Raw genomic sequence first — 23,663 nt, forward strand, 5'->3', positions numbered from 1 at the left:
TTATTTCATGTGTTTATCTGCCCCACCTCTTCATGCCCTCCACCAGCGCCACCTCATCTGGCGAGGAGGAGATGTAAAAAGAGGAGGACTTGCCCTGGTGGATGCCATGTTTGATCCCATCTACTGTCTCCTCCTCTTTCACCTGGACTGTGTGGCACAAACACAACGCGCGGAAAAACAGCTCCTCATGCTCCTGTTGTGTACGAGCAGGGGTGTTACACTTATACAAACACACACACACACACACACACACACACATCCTCAGACCGTCAGAGAGGAGATACACTCACCCTGGCATCCGGCCCCGGTGATATGTCGATCATATCGATACCTTCAGAACCAGGCATCACCTGGCAATAACATGGAAGCAAGTTTAGTAAATATTCACGCTATATGTCATGATATCATTATATCATCATGATTATATCATAATACATTTCATCAAAATCTCTACAGGGAAGCCATCTTTAAGCAACATCCTAGCAAAATAAAAATAACCGGATATCTAAAAGATTTACAGCTGAATCTGAATATATTAGAATATCAACGAAAAGTTCATTTATTTCAGTATTTGAGTGTCAAGAAGGAAAACTCCTATTATATAGATTCTTTTCACACAGTGATGTATTTCAAGCATTCATTTCTGTTCATTTCAATGATTATGACGTACAGCTAATGAAAAACAGTTTCTCGGAAAGGTAGAATATTAATTACAACCAACATACAAATAATTTTAGTCCACAAAAAATATCTTATGGCAAAGTTATTTTCTACACAGTCGGTGTACTTGGAAGTAGACAGTTAATGACATCCTCTACAAGCAGGTGAAGTCAGTAAAGAGGCTGTTGTTAAGACCTCTGTATGCAAGCATTGTAATGGAAAGTTAAGTGGAAGGGAAAAGTATGGTAAAAAAGGCACACAAGCAACAAGGATAACCGCACCCTTCATCTTTCTTTTCTGTGTTACTTTTCCCAACTACTAAGCATCTACTATGGACTCTAAATATTAGAGCAACTAAAGTTAATCAGGTTTATATTTCAATCAACTTTAATTTAATAAAATAAATGTTTCATCTTGCTGCTTGTCAAGTAATAACTTCCTCATGCACCTAAGTAGCACTGATAACACAAGCCCTCTAAATTTTACAGTTGGGTCCCTCACATCGTGAATTACTTCTAATAAACACAAATTATGGTTAGATCAATGGGATTAAAGATAGTCTGCCAAGCTTTCTGTGAATAAGAATTCAAACTAGAAAATTTCGGAAGAAATTTAGACGGGGCCTGCCTCTTGGTGCGTGCTTCTGGCACCAGAGCCAAACTGTGGCCGAGTTAAGCTTATGCCTCCGTGCATTGCCATGGCAAGCCCTATAAATATATCCAGTTTAGATGTGGATAATAATACGTGACTTTTTGCAATATCACTGGGAGCAGTGAAGCAAGCCCATTCATTCCTATCCCTCTACTGCTATGGCAAGCCCCAACTAAGGAATGTTGAGGCTTATCTTTTGAAAGGATAAAGTAGACCAATTTCCATCACTGAGTCCCAGCAGTAGTGTTAAGACCAATGCTGCAATTATCGCTGTATGAAATACAAATACTTTTATTTTTTAAAGTATGTCTAGGTGTTATTTTGAATGTCCTGCATGGTTGTCCTTTCAGGTCTGGGTTAGTTCGATTAGTTATATAGAACCTGCTTGCTATTTTAAAATCATTGTCTATGCTATTGTCAGTTTAAAAAATTAGTAGTAACTCTGGAAGACTGAGGCTTTTATTTTGAAATTTTCAGTAAGCCTTATTTTAAATGGGCAACACTGGGTGAGCTCCAACATTAGTGTCAAGCCCATTCCTGAAATGATCTATTGTTTAAAATGCAAAGGCTTTTATTTTGTAGAGCATGTTTTGTCTTATTTTGAAAGTCCAGCATGGTTGTACTTTCAGGTATGGGTTATTTCCATTAGTTAAATAGAACCCGCTTGCTATTTAAAAATCATTTTCTATGCACTTGTCAGCTCACAAAATTCATAGTAACTATAGAAGGTGTGGGCTTTTATTTTGGAAGTTTCAGTAAGCCTGTTTCAAAGGACCAGCATAGTCCCATTCCCATCACTGGGGGAGCTCCAACAGTAGTGTGAAGCCCACTCCTGCAATCATCTATTGATTAAAGACTTTTATTTTGTAGAGCATGTTTTGTCTTATTTTGAAAATCAAGCATGGTTGTCCTTTCAGGTCTGGGTTATTTCTATTAGTTATATAGAACCTGCTTGCTATTGTAAAACCATTCTGTATGTTATTATAAGCTTTAAATAATCATTAGTAAGCATGGAGGGCTGATGAAAGAAATTGCCCTTTAGGGTCAATCACTGTTGTCTGGGTGTTGGAACAGCAGTACATGCTGTTTAAGTTCCCCACACAACATGGCCGCCATGTAGTTGCCTCCTATGAAGATGGACAAAGGGTTAGAGGTCGGGTCAGGTTTAAGCCATAGAAATGAATGAAAATCAATGAAAGTCAATGCAAAGTCCTCAGAAAGATAGTAATCTATGCATGTGTGGTGGTGTGTGTCTGTGTGTGTGGTGTGATGTGGTGTGTGTGTGTGGTGTGTGTGTGGTGTGATGTGGTGTGTGTGGTGTGTGTGTGATGTGGTGTGTGTCCCAGTGTGAGACACAGAGAGGCAGAAAGAAAGACAGAATCACATCCAGACATATACAGTAGGAGATACACAGAGCTATAAATAGAACAGTGAGGAATGAATCAGCCAATCAGCAAAGAGCGTCAGTGTAACTTGACACCTGCTGTTTCTCACTCACGCAGCACCTCTCTCTCTGTCTCCCCTGGTCTAGGCTTTATAACATGGAGGCGCATGCTCCCGAACGACTGGCCATAACTCTGAAACCGTAGGGGCGATAGATGTCATTGTTGGACCGTTTTTATCTGAACGGACAGGGGAACATTAATATTCATCCTTTATTTTTGAAAATATAATAATAAAGACACAACACTGGGTGAAAAGAGAGGGAAAATGGAGAAAAAGGCAAAAATGCCTGAACATGCTCCCGAACAAAGTCTAATATCTCGGAATCCGTACATGGTATTTGAAAATTTTTTAAACTGTGGGCGACAGCTATCCTTTGTCCCCAATCATGGATATTTTCATAGCTCTATGTCATTCACAGTATAAAATATGATTATGGAAATAAATGGTGTCACTCATGGATTACAGGTCAAGCTCTCATTGAAAATACATGGGAGAAGGCCTACAGAAATCTACTGACTCTTGGCGATTGAGGGGTGTTTGACAGAAAACTATGAGACTTAGAACAATTTTGGAAATTATTGTGTGAAAGCAGAGGCCCGGCACTACAAACTGACCGAAAATTGTGGCTGTAGAGCGAAATTTGTGGCCGTGAGGGCCAGTTGAAACTCATTTTTCCTGAAAAAATCCCCTCTTTTTACACTCTAGTAACTGCCATCTCCACTGTTAAGAGTGTGATTTTCTTGCAAACTTTGTGTCGCTTGGAGTCTAATTTTAGAGAAACCGTAGCAGTTATCAACAAACCGTTTTCACTTCTGAAGAGCCGGCGGATTTTCCTACAAACTGAAAGTCAAACTGTTTTTCTAGGTGAAAGTATGGCGATACAGTAGAGCCTCAAAAACAGTGAATTTTGAGGATTCCTTCGCCCCTGACTCCATTCATTCCTATGGGGATTTTGGGGGGTGGTTTTTTGTTAATTACGTCGCCATGGTAACTCGAAATGCCAATAAAAGTAATAGCACACCTCACGGGACCGAGCCGGTCGTTTTGATGTATATATTGTGGGGGTGCACGCAGCGGTTCGGGCCGCATTAACGGAGGCGGAAGAAAAATAAAGATATAAAGAGTCCAGTTTAGAGGTGCATAGTAATAGGTGCCTCCATGCAATGCACTGCTCTCCTATGCATTGCTATGGCAGGCCCCAATAATAACCATCTTGGTCCATTTCAGTATTACCTGTCCATTACAGATGACATGAGGTACGTAAACATTTCCATCCACACAGCACTCTATAAACTCCATGTTGTTCTCGGTCAGAGTCCCCGTCTTGTCTGTGAATACATACTCCACCTGGAAAAAGCAAGATGTGTTCTGTAAATATAATAATATTATTAGCGAAAGTCTGGCACTGATTTCTTAAGACATTAATTATGTTTCCATCTTTACTTCTCTGCAAATAAAGTAACAACTCTTCAATCAACAGTCCGCACAAAGCAGGGTGGATTTCCTAGTGATACCTGTCCCAGTTCCTCATTAAGGTCCGACGTGTTGACCACAGCTCTCTCCCCCAGCTCTTCATCAAACATCTCATCATCCCACATCATAAAATAGGAGCCCAAGAACTTCTGCATCTCCACGGTGACGTACATAGAGACGGGGATGATGTAGTTGAAAAGCACCATGAAGGCTAAGAAGTCTGTGAATGCCCTGATCAGCTATAGAGAGAGCGACAGAATGTAAACAAAGGATAAAGTATATTTGGAAACCAGATTTAGAGGCAGTTTGTTGAAGACTCACAATGTGTCTTTGCCTCTCAGTCTCAGTCTTCTCGTTGTACCACGGCTCGTCTTTGTTAGGGTCGGCTTGCCACACATACTTCAGCGCCGTGTTGATGACAGCCTTGCTGATGAGGATGCACAGGTAGACCACCAGGTAGGCATTCATTGACCTGCAGGTGGAGACAATGAGCACCTGGTGAGATATTTGCTGTTCAGGGGGAAGTTTACATGCACTCATTATGGAGGTGAATGCCAGTCCAAAATGTTCTGTTTTCCGATTTTATGGTGGACTGTTTTCTGCCCTACAAAACATCAACATTACATATACAATGCCATAAAAAAGGTATTTATCCTACAACATTTTTAAATCAGACTAAACTGTGTAATTTTGGTAAGACAAACTCACAGAAGAATCCAGAACAATATCTGAACCACTGCTGACCAAAAAGAACATAAAGGCCCATCTCAAATTTGCCAAGAAACATCTTGATGATCCCTGGTGTTAAAAGTTGTTGATGAACTCAAGCATTTAAGAAAATCTTCTTCCTGGGATAAACTTGTAGGTTTCATGGCAGAGAACCAGCTTTTAAACAGAATGCACACATTTTCTACAGGGTTGAGGTCTGAGCTTCTGGATGGTTGTTCTGTAATGTTAATGTTAGCTTGCTTTATCCGTTCCACAACCAGTTTTACTATGCGTTTGTGATCAGTGCCTTGTTGGAACAAGCCATTTTTTTCTTTTTAATTAGCAGTTGATTTAAAGTGAAGTTCAACAATGCAGTTTGTGCAATGGACCAGCATCTCTCAGCATGATGCTACCACCACTATGCATGACAGTTGTAAGAGTGTTATTTGGTTTCCTTCATCCAAACATGCTTCTTAACAGCTGAATCTTTGTCCCTAATGACCAAATAACTTTTCTCCAGAAGGCATTCGGATCGTTATGTAGGCAGCTGGAAAATTTTTGTGTAGCTTGAAGGAGTCATATTTGGAGCTGGCACTTCCTTGGTCCACACCAACAGTTTGGACCTATCCTGTCCTGTGGATGAGTCAAACAACACAGTGATGGTCGGACACAGGACAGACTGAATATTGGCAGTGTAGAAGATGACAAGCAGCTCCTGTGGAAGGTTGTAGTTCTTGAGATGCTGCAGGACGTCCTAAAGCTGCACAAGGAACTGCGTGTTATGCTTCTTTTAAGACTTCGTAACAGTAATCTAGTTTGTTTAGCACCTTTTCCACTACCTACTTAGCACGGCTCGACTGGGCTCTACTCTGTGGTTAGGGTTTTCCATTAGTAACTACGCTTACAATGCTTGCTATGACGACATAATGGTAATGACCCGAACCATGTAGAGTCGAGTAGGTATTAATGGACAAGGGGAACTTTCCACACTGCTACTATTTGGGTAGTTCATTTGAGGGGACTGCGCTGTTAAAATCCCCCAAAACAATGAGAGTCTGGTTGTCTGCTTTCAACTTAGCGAGCTGCTTTTCAGCGTCTGATGTGCAGGCTTTTGGTGTGTTGTAAAGACCAATATAATATTCTAATCTTACATTTTGGGTTTTCATTAGCTGTAAGTGGAAAATCCTCATTATTAACAAAAATAAAGGCTTTAAAACATTGCTCTGTGTCTAATTAATCTTTATAATGTGATAAAGTGATGTACATAAATGATTCCCAGAAAAAACACAGGCTTTGTTTAAAGAAAAAGACATTGTGCTAAATTAATTTATGTAACTCTCTGAATTGGTCACATTCTTTTCATGTTTTATTTATAATTCTTTACATACAAAACTGCAATTAAATGAAGAAATAACTACGGGATTCACAGCTACAGTCAGACAAGTGCAGATAGAACACAGGCTTTGTTTAAAGAAAAAGACATTGTGCTGGCAAAAAAATATTTATGTTGAGCCGAGTTAACTCTGGTAAAGGAAGACAAATGCCAATGAAGTAAATCGTCGCATAGTAACAAACTGCTAATAAAATCCACCTACAGTCAGTCATTTGAGCAAGCCATCTGGACAGAAGACTCCATCAATCCCAGATGGAAAAAATAGATTGAGTCACTGCAGCGAGCCACAGAAACACACAAACCAGCAGTCAGTAAATAAATGAAGATCTGAGATGTGAACAGATGGATGGAAGGAAAGGCATTCAAAAATAAATCAGACGATTATCTAATCCATTGTGATAAAAGTTTTCTGCAATTGATAAGACCGGAGCTTGGATAAAAAATGTCAGACAGATCTCAAAAAAAAAAAAAGCTTATTTCTAAAATTAAAAATGTAAGAGGAGAGAGCTTACTTCTCTACCGCAGAGCGTTTCTGAGACTTGGACTGGTAGTTGAGAGCCATCTTGGTTTCCATGCCAGTGTAGATAGCAACACCTTAATGCAGTCAGAAAGTAGTTTAAAAACACACTAATTACTAAATTACTGTTAAAAGGCTTTGATGCATTTTGTGTGTATTACCATAGATATATTCCGTGTTTTTAAGTGTTGCTCCACGAAGCAGCAAGTTCTGAGAAGCCAATGACCTACAAAGGACAGACAATGAAACTAAAAACATAAACGCACACTTTCTGATTTATCCAAAAACTATGTCTCCCACAAAGTAACAAAGTTACATTGATAAATGCACATTTTCTAAGCAACTCAGGGTGACAATGTACAAATATAGCATACACTGGCTCTCAAAAGTTCACTTACCAGGTTTTTCTGGTTTAAAACAATAAGACCTTTGTACTTAAATAGGTTAAAACTATTTTTTTTTTCACATTTAAAGCTAATATTTAGCTGTAATCAAGTCAAAATAAACAAATCTGTTATGAAAAGAAGAAAACTTTCCAATGTCGCTGCATAAGTGTCGACACCATTCAAACAATTTTTGATTGAGGCACCTTTTAATTCAGTTTTATTAACCCACCATCAACTGTGGGGATTTCGATTAACAATAAATAAAGTTCAGCTGTCCTTAGTAGGAATTTCCTATTTTCCTATTTGCGTTATTCAGTTAATAGTGTGTTATTCAGCCATAGTTTGCGGAGAGATTACAAAAGATCGTACTCATCTCATTGCATGAAGATATCAGTCAGGAGAAGGCTACTAAAACCCCTCAGTATTGTATATACACCACGGTGCAGTAAAGACAGCCATGAATGAATGGGGAAAATATGGATTAAAGTAGTATGGTTATAAAACAGCCTCATCCTCTAAAGAGGTGTTTCGAAAATCTTCTAAAACACTGGTGTCCATATTTTTTATCATCAAGCAGAATGTTCTTACAATGAACAAGGTTTTTTCTCTGGATTTCTTTTCTTTTCCATTACACAATAGGGTTGAAATATGATTGAAGTTAAAATATTTAGAATAAAGTGAAAATAATATACTGTAATTATTCTTTCCAAGCAGGTTTGGTATGCATCAGGATGACCCATCATTATGACAGGATGTTTATATGCTGAAAGACAAATCTTGTTTTGTTATGAAATCCTATACTAAAGTAGTAGCTCATTTACACAAGCCACGACTGTTGCAGATCTTGCCAGTGTCATTTCAACTTTAATGCTGATATACTTGTTCTAATTCTGTCCACATCAATGTTTTTCTCACCATGTCTTAAAATGGGAAAGCAACAAAATAAATACTCCCTCCACATGTCTTGTTTTTCTCCACGTGACCACAGGTGACAAAAAAAGTGACAAAAATATTTTAATTGTGAATATTTTTTCATTTAACGGGCTCAACGATAAACTAAACATGCAATATTTTAATAAAACAGATAAAGAAACCAGATTTTCGTCAAAAAACAGATCTGTAAATCTGTAAGTAAAAAGACTCTGCGTACCGTTTTCTTTTGGGTTAATAGGTTTCAGTTTACTTAGTCTAGATGTTTTTTTCCCAGATGTGGGATGCTGAGAGACTCCCACCAAAGAAAACTGGATGCTGAAACTGAATCAAAAAGTGCTTCAACAAAGTATTCATTTGAGGTTGTACAAACGTATCCAACTAGGTAATTGGAACTTTCTAGATTTTCCCCTCTAACAGATCTGTTTGTCAAACTGTGCAGGGAATACGTCACCATTAACAGGAGCTTTTTTAAATGATTTATTATGGTCACAAAAACCTGCCGTTTTACTGGAGTTTGGACACTTTTTAAGGTGCAGCTCAGAATATGACACTCGTCTTAAAATCACATTAAATCCCATAAATCTTTCACAGACACAATTACTATCCTTATGTTTAGCATACCTGGACACTGGCTCGTTTCCCATGTAAATGTTGATATTGCCCCTAAATCTGTTTTGGACAGAGAAGGGCAGAAAAGCTGTGAGATCAGACATGTTTCTGATAGTAATTTAAAGCTTCAGTCAACTCTGTGCATCTGTGCGTGTTGTATTAACTTGTATAGGTCTGGCTGCGGTTGTTCACAGTCTATGGTGGCATGGATGTAGTTGACCTCTTCCTCTGTTTTGTAAGCTTTGGTATCTTGAACTGCATGGTATGTCTGTGTTGGAAAGAAAAGAACAGGAATAAAGGCTGTAAGGTTACATAAGGAGGAGAAAGAGAACAAAACATGGTTCCTATACTCCTCAGTGTCTTGAGAAGTGTCGCAGAAGTAGTAAGGTTTTCCTCTTCTTGTCACATATTTGGGATATTATGTGATAGAACAACACAAAGTGGCACAAAATTATGAAGCGGAGCGAAAATTAAACATCTCTAAGAATTGTTTGGGCAAAACTGCAGCAATGACCAGCATTTAACAGAAAAAAAGATAGATTCAGTTTATTTGTGCAGAAACACTTGAGGTCCTCAGACACAGATGGAGAACAAACACAGGATGGGGATGATATGCTACTCTGTGGCATCTGCACTACTCAGCAACAAAACAAACCTGTGCAACAACCTGAATTTTCAACTTAAAAGCATCTTATACAGCCAATGACAGGAATTTATAGCCGAAATACAGAAGCTGCATTAAAATCTGATTGAATTTCTTTTTCCCCTCCTTGAACCGTCACCTTAACGTGGTGGAGGGGTTTGAGTGCTCAAAGGATCCTAGAGGCTATGTTTTCTGGGGCCTAAATGCCCCTGGTAGGGTCTCCCATGGCAAACAGGCTCTAGGTGATGGGTCAGACAAAGAATGGTTCAAGAACCCCTCTTGAAGAACAAAATATCGAGGCACGTGACGTCGCCGGTACGGCGGAGCCGGGGTCCCACCCTGGAGCCAGGCCTGGGGTCGGGACTCGTCGGAGAGCGCCTGGTGGCCGGGTTGCTCCTCGCGGGACCCGGCCGGGCCAAGCCCGAACGAGAGACGCGAGGCCATCCCCCAGTGGGCCCACCACCTGCAGGGGGAACCATGAGGGACCGGTGGCAAGAGGATTGGGTGGCGGACGAAGGTGGAGACCTCAGCGGCCCGATCCCCGGATGCTTAGGCTGGCTCTAGGGACATGGAATGTCACCTCGCTGGGGGGGAAGGAGCCTGAGCTTGTGCGGGAGGTCGAGAGATATCGACTAGAAATAGTCGGGCTCGCCTCCACGCGCAGCGTGGGCTCTGGAACCCATCTCCTTGAGAGGGGTTGGACTCTCTTCCACTCTGGAGTGGCCCACGGGGAGAGGCGGCGGGCTGGTGTGGGTTTGCTTGTTGCCCCCCAGCTCAGCCGTCTCGTGTTGGGGTTTACCCCAGTGGATGAGAGGGTTGTATCCCTGCGCCTTCGGGTTGGGGAGAGGTCTCTGACTATCATTTCAGCCTACGGGCCGAGTGGTAGTGCAGAGTACCCTGCCTTCTTGGCGTCCCTGTCGGGGGTGCTGGATAGTGCCCCTCCCGGGGACTCCATTATTCTGCTGGGGGACTTCAACGCCCACGTGGGGAACGACAGTGACACCTGGAGAGGCATGATCGGGAGGAATGGCCTCCCCGATCTGAATCCGAGTGGTGTTTTGTTATTGGACTTCTGTGCTAGTCACGGATTGTCCATAACGAACACCATGTTCAAACATAAGGGTGTCCATCAGTGCACTTGGCACCAGGACACCCTAGGCAGGAGGTCAATGATCGACTTTGTTGTCGTATCATCAGACCTTCGGCCGCATGTTTTGGACACTCGGGTGAAGAGAGGGGCTGAGCTGTCCACTGATCATCACCTGGTGGTGAGTTGGATCCGCTGGAGGAGGAGAAAGCCAGACAGACTTGGCAGGCCCAAGCGCATAGTGAGGGTCTGCTGGGAACGCCTGGCGGAGCCCTCGGCCAGGGATGTATTCAACTCCCACCTCCGGGAGAGCTTCGACCAGATCCCGGGGGATGTTGGAGACATAGAGTCCGAGTGGACCGTGTTCTCTGCATCTATTGTCGTTGCTGCTGCCCGTAGCTGCGGCCGTAAGGTCTGTGGTGCCTGTCGTGGCGGCAATTCCAGAACCCGGTGGTGGACACCGGCAGTAAGGGATGCTGTTAAGCTGAAGAAGGAGTCCTATCGGCTGTGGTTGGCTTGTGGGACTCCTGAGGCAGCTGACGGGTACCGTGAGGCCAAGCGTGCTGCGGCCCAGGCTGTGGCAGAGGCAAAAATTCGGGCCTGGGAAGAGTTCGGTGAGGCCATGGAGAAGGACTACCGGTTGGCCTCGAAGCGATTCTGGCAAACCGTCCGGCGCCTCAGGAGGGGGAAGCAGTGCTTTGCCAACACTGTTTATAGTGGGGGCAGGAGACTGCTGACCTCGACTGAGGACATTATCGGGCGGTGGAAGGAGTATTTCGAGGATCTCCTCAATCCTGCCATCACGCATTCCGTGGTGGAAACAGAGGCTGGGGACTCGGGGTTGGACTCTTTCATCACCCAGGCTGAAGTCACCGAGGTAGTTAAAAAGCTCCGCGGTGGCAAGGCTTCGGGGGTGGATGAGATCCGCCCTGAGTACCTCAAGTGTCTGGATATTGTAGGGCTGTCATGGTTGACACGCCTCTTCAACATTGCGTGACGGTCGGGGACAGTGCCTCTGGACTGGCAGACGGGGGTGGTGGTCCCCCTTTATAAGAAGGGGGACCGGAGGGTGTGTTCCAACTACAGGGGGATCACACTCCTCAGCCTCCCTGGTAAGGCCTACGCCAGGGTATTGGAGAGGAGAGTCCGACCGATAGTCGAACCTCGGCTTCAGGAGGAACAGTGTGGTTTTCGTCCCAGCCGTGGAACACTGGACCAGCTCTATACCCTCTACAGGGTGCTCGAGGGTTCATGGGAGTTTGCCCAATCGGTTCACATGTGTTTTGTGGACCTGGAGAAGGCATTCGACTGTGTCCCTCGTGATGCCCTGTGGGGGGTGCTCCAGGAGTATGGAATCGGGGGCCCTTTATTAGGGGCCATCCGGTCCCTGTACGAGCGGAGCAGGAGTTTGGTCCGCATTGCCGGCACTAAGTCGGACCTGTTCCCAGTGCATGTTGGACTCCGGCAGGGCTGCCCTTTGTCGCCGGTCCTGTTCATAACTTTTATGGACAGGATTTCTAGACGCAGCCAAGGGCCGGAGGGGGTCTGGTTTGGGGACCAGTGGATTTCGTCTCTTCTTTTTACGGATGACGTGGTCCTGCTGGCCCCCTCTAGCCAAGACCTACAGCATGCGCTGTGGCGGTTCGCAGCCGAGTGTGAAGCGGCTGGGATGAGGATCAGCTCCTCCAAGTCCGAGGCCATGGTACTCGACCGGAAAAGGGTGGCTTGTCCTCTTCAGGTTGGAGGGGAGTTCCTGCCTCAAGTGGAGGAGTTTAAGTATCTCGGGGTCTTGTTCACGAGTGAGGGAAGAATGGAGCGGGAGATCGACAGACGGATCGGTGCGGCTGCCACAGTAATGGGGGCGCTGTGCCGGTCCATTGTGGTGAAGAGAGAGCTGAGCCGAAAAGCAAAGCTCTCAATTTACTGGTCGGTCTACGTTCCTACCCTCACCTATGGCCATGAACTTTGGGTCATGACCGAAAGAACGAGATCACGGATACAAGCGGCTGAAATGAGCTTCCTCCGTAGGGTGGCCGGGCACTCCCTTAGAGATAGGGTGAGGAGCTCGGCCATCCGGGAGGAGCTCGGAGTAGAGCTGCTGCTCCTCCACATCGAGAGGAGCCAGTTGAGGTGGCTCGGGCATCTATACCGGATGCCTCCTGGACGCCTTCCTCGGGAGGTGTTCCAGGCACGTCCCACCGGGAGGAGGCCCAGGGGACGGCCCAGGACACGCTGGAGGGACTATGTCTCTCGGCTGGCCTGGGAACGCCTTGGGCTCCCCCTGGAGGAGCTGGAGGAGGTGTCTGGAGAGAGGGACGTCTGGGCGTCTCTGCTGAGTCTGCTGCCCCCGCGACCCGGTCCTGGATAAGCGGAAGACGACGAACGAACGATGAATTTCTTTTTAATTTTACTATTTTTTTATTATTTTATTTATTCATTCATTCATCTTCTATACCGCTTATTATCCACAGTGGGTCATGGGAGGCTGGTGCCCATCTCCAGCAGTCTATGGGCAAGAGGCAGGTTACATCCTGGGCAGGTCACTAATCCATCGCAGGGCAACACAGAGACATACAGGACAAACAACCATGAACACACTCATTCACACCTGAGGGCAATTTAGAGAGACCAGTTAAGCTAACAGTCATGTTTTGGACTGTGGGAGGAAGCCGGAGTACCCGGTGAGAACCCACGCATGCACGGGGGAGATCATGCATTCTCCATGCAGAAATACCCCCGGCCGGGAGTCGAACCCAGGACCTTTTTGCTGCAAGGCAACTGTGCTACCAAATGTGCCACCATACTGCCAAAAAATAATAATAATAATAATAATAATTAACTTTGCAATAATTGTTTTCTGTATTGGGTTTTTTCTTTTACATGTCAGCCCATTCTTTTTTGCAAAATAGCTCAAATTTAGTCAGATTGGATGTTTGTGTCTGTAAAAACATCTATTTTCATGTGTTGCTACATAATCCTAATTGGATTAAGATCTGGACTTTGATTGGGCCATCATAAAATTCTATTGTAGCTCTGACTGTGTTTTTCTTACAGGAAGGTGAACCTCCGGCCCAGTCTCAAGACCTTTGCATCTTTACTACAACTGCTGCGCATTTAGCTCAGCATCCCACACAATGATGCTGCCACCACCATGTTTTACCGTGCCAGTGAAATTCAGCGGAGGGGGTTGAATACACATACACACCACACTTTTTAGATTACTAATGGTAAAAATTTAGAAATCATGTATCATTTCCTTCCAGTTCACCAGTATGCACTATTATATGTTGGTCAGTCATGTTAAATCCCATTAATATACAATAAGGTTTGTGAATGCAATATGACAAAATGTGGAAATGTTTATGGAGTGAATAGTCCAGCAAGCCACAGTATGCAGTCAGAAACAGATTAACTATAATACATGAAACACACCTTGTGGCTGCTCTCTCCATCAAGGCTGGCCGTTGTAACATAACACATCCCATCATCTCGAGATGAGGAAAGAAGAATGAGATCGCATGGAAAGGTCTCATCTTCTTTCATGAACACCACATCTCCAACCTGAGGTGGACAGAGAAGATGAAACTCAGTATTGCTTTGAATTTGAGCAAAGTATTAGTGGACATCTTTATCAAGCTAACCACAGCTTTGTTTGCTCTGGTTAGCTTAACTCTGGGTATACCCACTAATGTTTTTCTGATACATGCAGTCAGAGCGATTTACAGTCACACACCATAAGCTTGCGACTCTGTTTGCGGACCACTTTCCCATGCTGCACCACGTGGACGGGACACTGGTTGACAGCGTTGTCTGCTTTATGTCTCAACCAGTCCTCATAGCCCTGCAAGACAAACAGGAAGGCAGGGCTGTTAGATGTGTGGTGTCGGTGCTGATATAGACATGTGAAGTAGAACAATCACAAGAATAATCAGGTCTCACCTGCTTAATGGCGGTCACTATGATGACAAAGAAGAGCGGCAGACCGCTGGTGATTGGACTTGTGGGAGTGTCGATGATCAGCTGTGGTCATACCCACCCAAGATTTTAAAGACAAAATAATGATAAAAGGTGAAAGGAAATAAATTACACAAAACTGTAAACAGGAAACTAACTCATATCTAACCCATAAATGAAAATATTCAGTACATAAATAAGTTCACTAACATTTATTTCCTTTTATTATCACAAATTGGCAACATCTCCTTTTGTTACTTAGATTTTAACTTTTCCTACAGCATGACTGTTGTACAGAGCAAACGTTTATGCTTTGTCATAGTTATTCAGTCAACTTATGTGATAAAGTTTAATCTATTACAGTAAATCACAAGATTAGATCCTTAGAAAATATGAAATTGAATGAAAACTAAACTTTCTAGAAATATACTACACTACAAGGAAAGAGCGATCAATGTGACAAAATATGCAACCTGTACAATGACAGGAATACCACTGCTGGGACTAAAATGGAAAAATTACAGAAAAAAATCTAAAATAAATAAATAATATTTGAAATTCAAGGCGCAAATTTATGAGTGAAAATTCATAATTCCGGAAAAAAAAGTTTCTACTGCTTTTTAGGTTAGACATTTGCCTGAAAAATTTTATTTTTTTTGTTTTCACAAAAGTTATTTTAAAAACTCCTATAATTACATCCTATCAGAAAAGGTAAACAATGACATGAGCCTATCATAATATTTTTACACCAGATTAAGACTCCCCCTTCGATCTCTGGAATCTCCAAGGCCTTTAGAATCTAGCTGGGTGATGACAAATGTGGAAAACCTCATTTCAATGTGCAATACTTGTCACATAGGTTCTTCCCTACTGCTTTCTTGGACATTGCATCACAATGCTTGCAATATCAATATCAAATCTGAACTAAGAAATTTCCTGACACACTGCAGAATAGGTTTCTGCATCTCCACCATTACTTTCAGCTTTATGATGAGGAAGCAGCATCAGTGTCATCTGCTTATCAGCGGCATGATAGAGTGCTCTGCATAGCATGCAATCCTGAGCAATAATTTGAAATTTGTGCAGGACTCCATGTCTGAAATGTTCCCACATCATGTTTTTCCTGTTCTCCTTGTGCCTGGCAGTTTGCCTTTTGTCATTATAAAACTCCTGCTTTTCTTCATGTTGCTCCCAAATTCTAGTCTGCATGCTGGTCAAATAACCCACACACCCAGACAGTTTCCTAAATGATCCAGAGTCATTTAACCCAGCGAGACATTAATGTGGTCATTATTGTGAAGCTACAGCTAACATGAACAGATTCTTATGAGCCATTAACATCCCATTATCTACTAACGTCACTGGCTAATAATCAACTGCATCCGTCACAGTGAAACATATGCAGCAGCTGCAGTTTGTAGCTCACATGCTGGCTTCTTTTTACTCAACAGTTATTCAGAGAGTTACAAAACAGTTACTAAGACTTGAGTCTCAGACCAGGGCTCCAGGTCAGGTTGCAAGTCTTCAGGGGACAAATCCAAGCAGAGTCTGAAGTCATTTGTTTTTGCATCTTAAATACGACTCGAGTTGGAGTCTAAAACTCGAGTTGCCATCTCTGCTCTGTTCACGTATTTCAACCCAGAGCAGTCAAAAATAATTGCACCCACAAACATTGAAAAATCTGTTTTTTACTGAATTTTCTGAGGAGATTACAAGACTATGAAGCCTAAAGTTTTCATTAATTTGCTGTAAAATTATACTATCAACCTTGTGAACCCCTGATAACAATTTAACCTTCTCCTCATTGCCAATACCAGGGTTGGTCTTTGACAGTGTGACAAAGACATTTTGCAATTGAAGTCTGGAAACCCTGGATCATCTGTCATTCTCCCGCCACCATGTCCATTTGTGCAATTTGGAGGTGTGTCCAATTTTTTCTTGGTTGGGAGTCCTAATCCATAAGGAGTGCAGGACATACTGAACTCTATGTGCAAAGGGCCTGAACATGGGATGGATTGGACCAGAGAATATTTTCTCTGCTCTAAATCCTACAGCAATGATTTGATTTGCCGTTTCCTTCTTGCTTTTTTGCTGGAAGCCGCAGTCTGTTTTAACTGTAAATGTATTTTACCTGAACCAGAAAAATGATGAGAAAGTAGAAGTTGGCCACTCGTCTGAACTGCTCAAACATGTTCTTGGGGATGAAGTTCCAAAAAGTGTACTGGAAATATGGGAAAATGAAAAAATTAGATCTGCATGTGCATACAGCAAAGAAAAAAAAATGATTAAGTGATATCAAGGCCAATGTTTTCCTCTCAGGCAACAAGGCATTATATGTTTATGAGTTACAGAAGATATCATCTCTTTGCAGAGACTAAACAGTCAAAAGAGAGTAGATGAAATGTAATTTTTTTCCAAAACAGCTCACTCACAGGACTCTGCTTTAATTAACTGTTGCAAAGAATAAATCACCCACACAGTGAAAGGTGAATACAGACATAGCCCCTTTTTCATTGCTTGTAGAAAGCCCCTGGCTTTGGAAAGTCCAGGTTGCGTTTCGATACAAATTTACCGGGGCTTTACTTTCACGGGTAAATGGTCCTGGTCTGGAGTAGTTAATTTCAGCTTTCCACAGGTTTTTTTAAAAGTGGGGGTTGTGTGCAGCAGGCACAGCACCAGCAGCTCCAGTAATTGCGGAGGTTAGTATACAAATTACAAATCGTTTTTATTCCATTAACTTTTTAAAAAGTAGTTTTAAGATGTTTTTAGGTGAGAAAGTAGACTTCAAAACTTCATCTGTGCAGTTCGTTCATTACGAATAAGCCTACATTTTAATGTTTTTCTGAGTTTGCGGAGCTCTGTTTACAGGCTGGTCTGGCTGCTATTAGCAAGCTAAGCTAATGGGGGTGTTATTGTAAATTAATAATTGTTATTGTAACTTAATCATGCAGTTGTAAAGCAACAACTCTGGCCAGATGCAGGTTGGTAAAAAACGTAATGTAAAATACTGATGTAACCTTCTCCTGCTTTTGGATCCAGTGCATCTTAAGGTTAGACTGGGACTTCCCCACCTGATCTTTACCACGCACTCTGGGATTTCCCGCTTCCTGTTATCTGTTTTTTTTGGCTGAAAGTGAACATAAAGCATTTAGTAGGTATGTGGTGAATAAGTGCAAGTACCAGAAAAAAAAACGGAATATTTTTTGCAGGTAATTTGTGACATTTTAAGTTATTGTTGGCATTAATTATAAACTAGTTATGACCAACTATTAAAATACACATTTCTATAAGATTGTTTTTTCATGTAAACCTATCTTAGTGGAGTTTGAACTATTTATTATTTTTAATTTTTCAAAGTTTTATGTAGGAGGAGACACCACAGTTCCAGGTTTGGATGCAGTCTCTTATGCATTTCTTCACTCTCATGTCCTGCCAACTCCACTGTTTTCGCATCTTCTACTTTATATAAATATCTGCTTATGATTACCGCCAGTGTATCAATTGCCTGCACTTCAGGACTGATTATCAGATTTTTTTATTTATTTACATAAGTAAAATATTTACTAAAAACAAGTTTCTGTAGTTATCTGATACGAGTTACCTGATGTTAATAAAAGAAAAATAAGTCTGTTAATCAGTGTTTAGTTGGTATTGTAAATTAATCATGCAGTTGTAAAGCAACAAGATCCAGTGCATCTTAAGGAATAGTGGAAGGAATTAATTAACTGTGACACTCTAAAGCTGCTCATAATCTATTATTTATCTGTTGAAACAAAAATATTATTTATTAGCTTAAAAGGAGTAAAAAGGCAGTGCCATCTGCTGGAATGAAGGTGTACTGCAATTTTCTTCACAACTTCCCCATATGTCATTAGGCTGATTTAAATAAATGGTCTGTGGCAATGGAAAAAGACAGCACACAAATCCTGGGGCTTTCGGTGGAAAAGGGGCTACAGTACAAACCAAAAGTTTGGACGCACCTTCTCATTCAAAGAGTTTTCTTTATTTTCATGACTATGAATATTGTAGCTTCACACTGAAGGCATCAAAACTATGAATTAACACATGTGGAATTATATACTGAACAAAAAAGTGTGAAACAACTGAAAATATGTCTTATATTCTAGGTTCTTCAAAGTAGCCACCTTTTGCTTTGATTAATGCTCCGCACACTCTTGGTATTCTGTTGATGAGCTTCAAGAGGTAGTCACCTGAAATGGTTTTCACTTCACAGGTGTGCCCTGTCAGGTTTAATAAGTGGGATTTCAAGCCTTATAAATGGGGTTGGGACCATCAGTTGCGTTGTGCAGGAGGTGAATACAGTACACAGCTGATAGTCCTACTGACTAGACTGTTAAAATTTGTATTATGGCAAGAAAAAAGCAGCTAAGTAAAGAAAAACGAGTGGCCATCATTACTTTAAGAAATGAAGGTCAGTCAGTCCGAACAATTGGGAAAACTTTTAAAGTGTCCCCAAGTGCAGTTGCAAAATCCATCAAGTGCTACAAAGAAACTGGCTCACATGAGGACCTCCCCAGGAAAGGAAGACCAAGAGTCACCTCTGCTGCGGACGATAAGTTCATCCGAGTCACCAGCCTCAGAAATCGCAGGTTAACAGCAGCTCAGATTAGAGAACAGGTCAATGCCACACAGAGTTTTAGCAGCAGACACATCTCTAGAACAACTGTTAAGAGGAGACTGTGTGAATCAGGCCTTCATGGTAAAATAGCTGCTAGGAAACCACTGCTGAGGACAGGCAACAAGCAGAAGAGACTTGTTTGGGCTGAAGAACACAATGAATGGACATTAGACCAGTGGAAATCTGTGCTTTGGTCTGATGAGTCCAAGTTTGAGATCTTTGGTTCCAACCACCGTGTCTTTGTGCGGCGCAGAAGAGGTGAACGGATGGACTCTACATGCCTGGTTCCCACCGTGAAGCATGGAGGAGGAGGTGTGATGGTGTGGGGGTGCTTTGCTGGTGACACTGTTGGGGATTTATTCAAAATTGAAGGCATACTGAACCAGCATGGCTACCACAGCATCTTGCAGGGGCATGCTATTCCATCCGGTTTGCGTTTAGTTGGACCATCATTTCTTTTTCAACAGGACAATGACCCCAAACACACCTCCAGGCTGTGTAAGGGCTATTTGACCAAGAAAGAGAGTGATGGGGTGCTGCGCCAGATGACCTGGCCTCCACAGTCACCGGACCTGAACCCAATCCAATTGATTTGGGGTGAGCTGGCCTGCAGAGTGAAGGCAAAAGGGCCAACAAGTGCTAAGCATCTCTGGGAACTCCTTCAAGACTGTTGGAAAACCATTTCAAGCGACTACCTCTTGAAGCTCATCAACAGAATGCCAAGAGTGTGCGGAGCAGTAATCAAAGCAAAAGGTGGCTACTTTGAAGAACCTAGAATATAAGACATATTTTCAGTTGTTTCACACTTTTGTTCAGTATATAATTCCACATGTGTTAATTCATAGTTTTGATGCCTTCAGTGTGAAGCTACAATATTCATAGTTATGGAAATAAAGAAAACTCTTTGAATGAGGAGGCATGTCCAAACTTTTGGTCTGTACTGTATATTGTGCTTAGGTCGGTATGCCTTCACTGACCTTGGAGGAGACTATTCTGTTGTCTGGAAACCTTTGCTGTATGAAGGCCTCTGCCCCTGGAGGAGGCTTCTTCTGTCCAATGTAAACTGTCCTGGTGTCTACACAGTTCTCCTCACCAGCACACTGCAGGAGGAAGAAGACAAACACAAGCCCCAAAGACATGTTAAACTTTAACAGAAACATGGTTGTCCAGCATGTTCTTAGAGTCTCTGTTTTGTTTTTCTTTATTAAATCACCCTCAGTGTGATTCACATTTACAGAGGGGTACAATGAGTTAGTGGATTGTTTCTCAATGAAAGAGTTTTTGTTGCCACGGATACAAGGATGTGCATGTGACTCAGACTGGAATGTAGCAGGAAAAGGGTCCACACGCTCCCCTACGCTCACATCATCACAGAGTGAAAGGCACGAGGATTAGAAGAGTTTCATCCATTTGTCTCACACAGTTATCCTTTTTTTTTTTTTTTTCTATTGCATGGAAAATTATTCACATCTCCTTCACTTTTTCAGGCAATCTTACATATTTAATATGAAACACAATTAATGGCACAAAGACTAAAAGAACATTCTAGGAAAATTTTATTGTTTTCATTCTTTCAAAAGCTTTTTTGTAACCTTGATTTCTTATTTAAATGTGTTAAAAACAGAAAATCTGACTTTCCAGCTGCAGGGGTTTATTGCCTATAAAATGTCATATATGCCATGTAAAATTGTAAAAGACCTAAAGCATTTCAGCCAATATTGAGACTGCTTGGAAAACACACATCACATTCATACTTCATACATCAAATAGAAACGATTATTATGCATTGCTTTATCGACTTAAGTTGTTTAAGTAGTATTTTAAACTTACTACATAGCATGTTTCCCTGTTGCAAGTGCTATAAATAACTAAGAGGTTATAAATAACTAAAAGGTAATCAGTAAACAGAGGAATGTTACACCAATTCCTCCAATTAAAAGTTTTTCTCAACTCTCCAGTGAATTAACTTGTTAAGATTTGTGCTGGTCTTTGTAAATTAACAAATGGCTACAGGGTAATGGCTACTCACCAAAACATGCCCATATTTACAGCCAGAGTAATAATTAAAAGGTTGGAAACAACTGCACCCTGAAAAAACATGGCTGGACAAGAACCCACGTTGCATAAGAGTGGTATCCTGGGGTCATCACATGCCCACAACAACCATTAGACACTATCGACATGTCAATATTCTTAAAAGCAACGCAAGGCCACTGTTACGTATAGTGGAGGATCTGTGATGCTGAGGGCCTGTACCAATTTCAAATAGGGCTGGACAAGGACCTATGTTGCAGATGAGTGGTATCCTGGGGTCATCAAGTCTCCCTTTCAATACCAACATGTAGAAAGGCAATTCATGTCTGGTATAGGTAAGGTGGAGGATATGTGATCCTGTGGGCCTGTTGCTTTTACAAAAAACAAAGAAGACTGGACAGAAGTTTGTCTTTTCATCACACACAGTGAGTTTAATGGTAAGGGAGGTACAAGGAGCAACCCGAGCTCACTGTCCAAAACAAAGAGTGACATCTTGGGGTCACCAGGTCTTTGTAACAACCATTTATTTTGAAACATTATTAGAGATCTTGGCCAATAATTACTGAAGGTGGAGTACTGTGAAGCAAAACATACAATGCACAAATCCCCAGTATGAGCATACAAACCCTCAGCATGCTTCCAAATTACCTGGGTAGTGTTGAACAAAGAACACCGTGATATAAACATGTCCTTATAACCTTTTTTAGCAACCTATGCATTATCCTTATAACATCTTAGTTTGATTAATTTTGTCTGAATTCTAAGTTTTGCAAAAGAAAGCTGGATTGAATTCAGACTAATGATCAGCATTTCCATGTCCCAACAGGCAAGCTATAGCTCCTGCTCATTAGGGCCTGTATTAACCTGGGTGAGAGGCACCCTTCAGCAAATCAACCTAGTCCCGTCTGTTTTGCTTTCTCCTTTCAGCCATTCTCCACTTACACTTTTATCAAGGCTGTCACCTGCAGCAATCACAACCAATAAACTCTGTGAGATTTTTAATTCCTCACTAAACAGTCTGATGACAAACGTGTGCAAAAACAATCACATGGGCTAATAAGAGGTGACAGTAATCTCTGACCACTGAATGAGTGTCAAGAGGCTGCATGGCCCTGCTTATAATATCATCTGCTGTCATGTTCTCTCACACACACACACACACACACTCTTGTTTTGTATATGTAGTGATGACCATGTGTTGACTCCCATTGATTTTCAGTCATTTTCAACCCTTTCTATGCCCTAACCCTGACAATAACCCTAAACCTAACCATTACCAGTGCTTGCCTAACCCTGACCTTAACCTAAAGTCAATTCACACCTTAGTCCTAAACCTAACCGTTAGCAAAATAGGTCATGAGGACCAACAAAATGTCCTCACTTTGGTACAAACGGTCCTCAATTTGATGGTGAAATCGGGAAAATGGTTCTCACTGTGATGCCAAGACAGGAACACACACACACACACACACACACTAACCTGTTAACTATCTGCATTAGCAAGTTTGAACTGAAAGCCTATTTAGATCCTGTAACCTGGACAGATTCCTGTTTCAAATTTTACACTTGGTGTTTCATTTTGGTTTGATTTAACTAGCCACACCCAGACCAGATTACTGCCAAATCTGTACAATAAAAAATCACTTAAGCAGAACCTTTCTGACAACACAGAGGAGGCTAAAATATGTCAACAAGCAACACATCATGGCCAGATCTAAAAAAAAAAAAAAACACAAGAAAAGGTGAGAAACGAAAGTTCACAGCACCATTTTAAGGCCTTCCCAGAAGAAGACAGTCTACCAAAATTACTCCAAGTGCGCATTAACGACTCATCCAGGTGGAAACCAAAGAACCCAGAACATCTAAAGCACTGTAGGCCTCACTTGTTTCAGTCAAGGTCTGAGTTAAACAATATGAAAGAGAGACTGGGTAAAAGTACCCTACATAGGAAAGCCCTAAGGTCAAAACAGTTGCTAACCCAAAAGAACATAAAGGCTCGTCTCACATTTGCCAAAAAACATCTTGATTCCCAAGAATGATATGAAAATACTCTTTGTACCGACGAAACAAAGGTGGGACTGTTTGGAACGTGGATATTCTCTGCTCTCCAGCAGAAAATATCCTTACCTTTATTTACTCAAAAAAAGGTTTTAGAGTGGTCTGGTCAAAATCCAGAATCCAAAAACAAAGTCATTTACCAGACTCAACAACCCTCCAATGTTGCTGCATTAAAACAATTCTGCAAAGAGGAGTGGGCCAAAATTCCGACATAGTTTGATATTTTAGATAATTTAGTTTGATAAGGCAAGGCAACTTCATTTTTATTTATAGAAATATAAGAACAAAAAAGACAAAAAAACAAGAAATCTGTAAGGGGGCAAATAATGTTCAAGGCACTGGATACTGACCAACTTCTTGAAACTGCACTGGCAAAACCCATTAGATTTGATTTCTGTAAGCATCCAGCTGTACTCTAAAACGATTTCTAAACAATATTCTGTCCCGTCTTACAGACAGATAACTTCCTTTC

General features: G+C 41.8%; 1 protein-coding gene across 8 annotated transcripts in view; it reads right to left on the minus strand.

Annotated features, from left to right (window-relative positions):
• atp11a (ATPase phospholipid transporting 11A) overlaps positions 1-23,663 on the minus strand; it is a 78,894-nt gene that overhangs the window by 23,779 nt on the left and 31,452 nt on the right. For all 8 annotated transcript variants that reach the window (XM_047355438.1, XM_047355440.1, XM_047355439.1 and 5 more), the window contains exons 2-15: positions 20,077-20,199; positions 16,592-16,681; positions 14,446-14,526; positions 14,240-14,347; positions 13,939-14,067; positions 8,941-9,044; positions 8,789-8,836; positions 7,010-7,074; positions 6,844-6,925; positions 4,552-4,702; positions 4,272-4,469; positions 3,991-4,104; positions 291-350; positions 27-193 (exon numbers count right to left, since the gene is read on the minus strand). In XM_047355438.1, the coding sequence (XP_047211394.1) occupies positions 27-193; positions 291-350; positions 3,991-4,104; positions 4,272-4,469; positions 4,552-4,702; positions 6,844-6,925; positions 7,010-7,074; positions 8,789-8,836; positions 8,941-9,044; positions 13,939-14,067; positions 14,240-14,347; positions 14,446-14,526; positions 16,592-16,681; positions 20,077-20,199 (1,520 nt within the window). The remainder of the gene's footprint in view (positions 1-26; positions 194-290; positions 351-3,990; positions 4,105-4,271; positions 4,470-4,551; positions 4,703-6,843; positions 6,926-7,009; positions 7,075-8,788; positions 8,837-8,940; positions 9,045-13,938; positions 14,068-14,239; positions 14,348-14,445; positions 14,527-16,591; positions 16,682-20,076; positions 20,200-23,663) is intronic.

Source organism: Girardinichthys multiradiatus, chromosome 24, assembly GCF_021462225.1.
Source record: "Girardinichthys multiradiatus isolate DD_20200921_A chromosome 24, DD_fGirMul_XY1, whole genome shotgun sequence".
Classification (NCBI taxonomy): Eukaryota; Metazoa; Chordata; class Actinopteri; order Cyprinodontiformes; family Goodeidae; genus Girardinichthys; species Girardinichthys multiradiatus.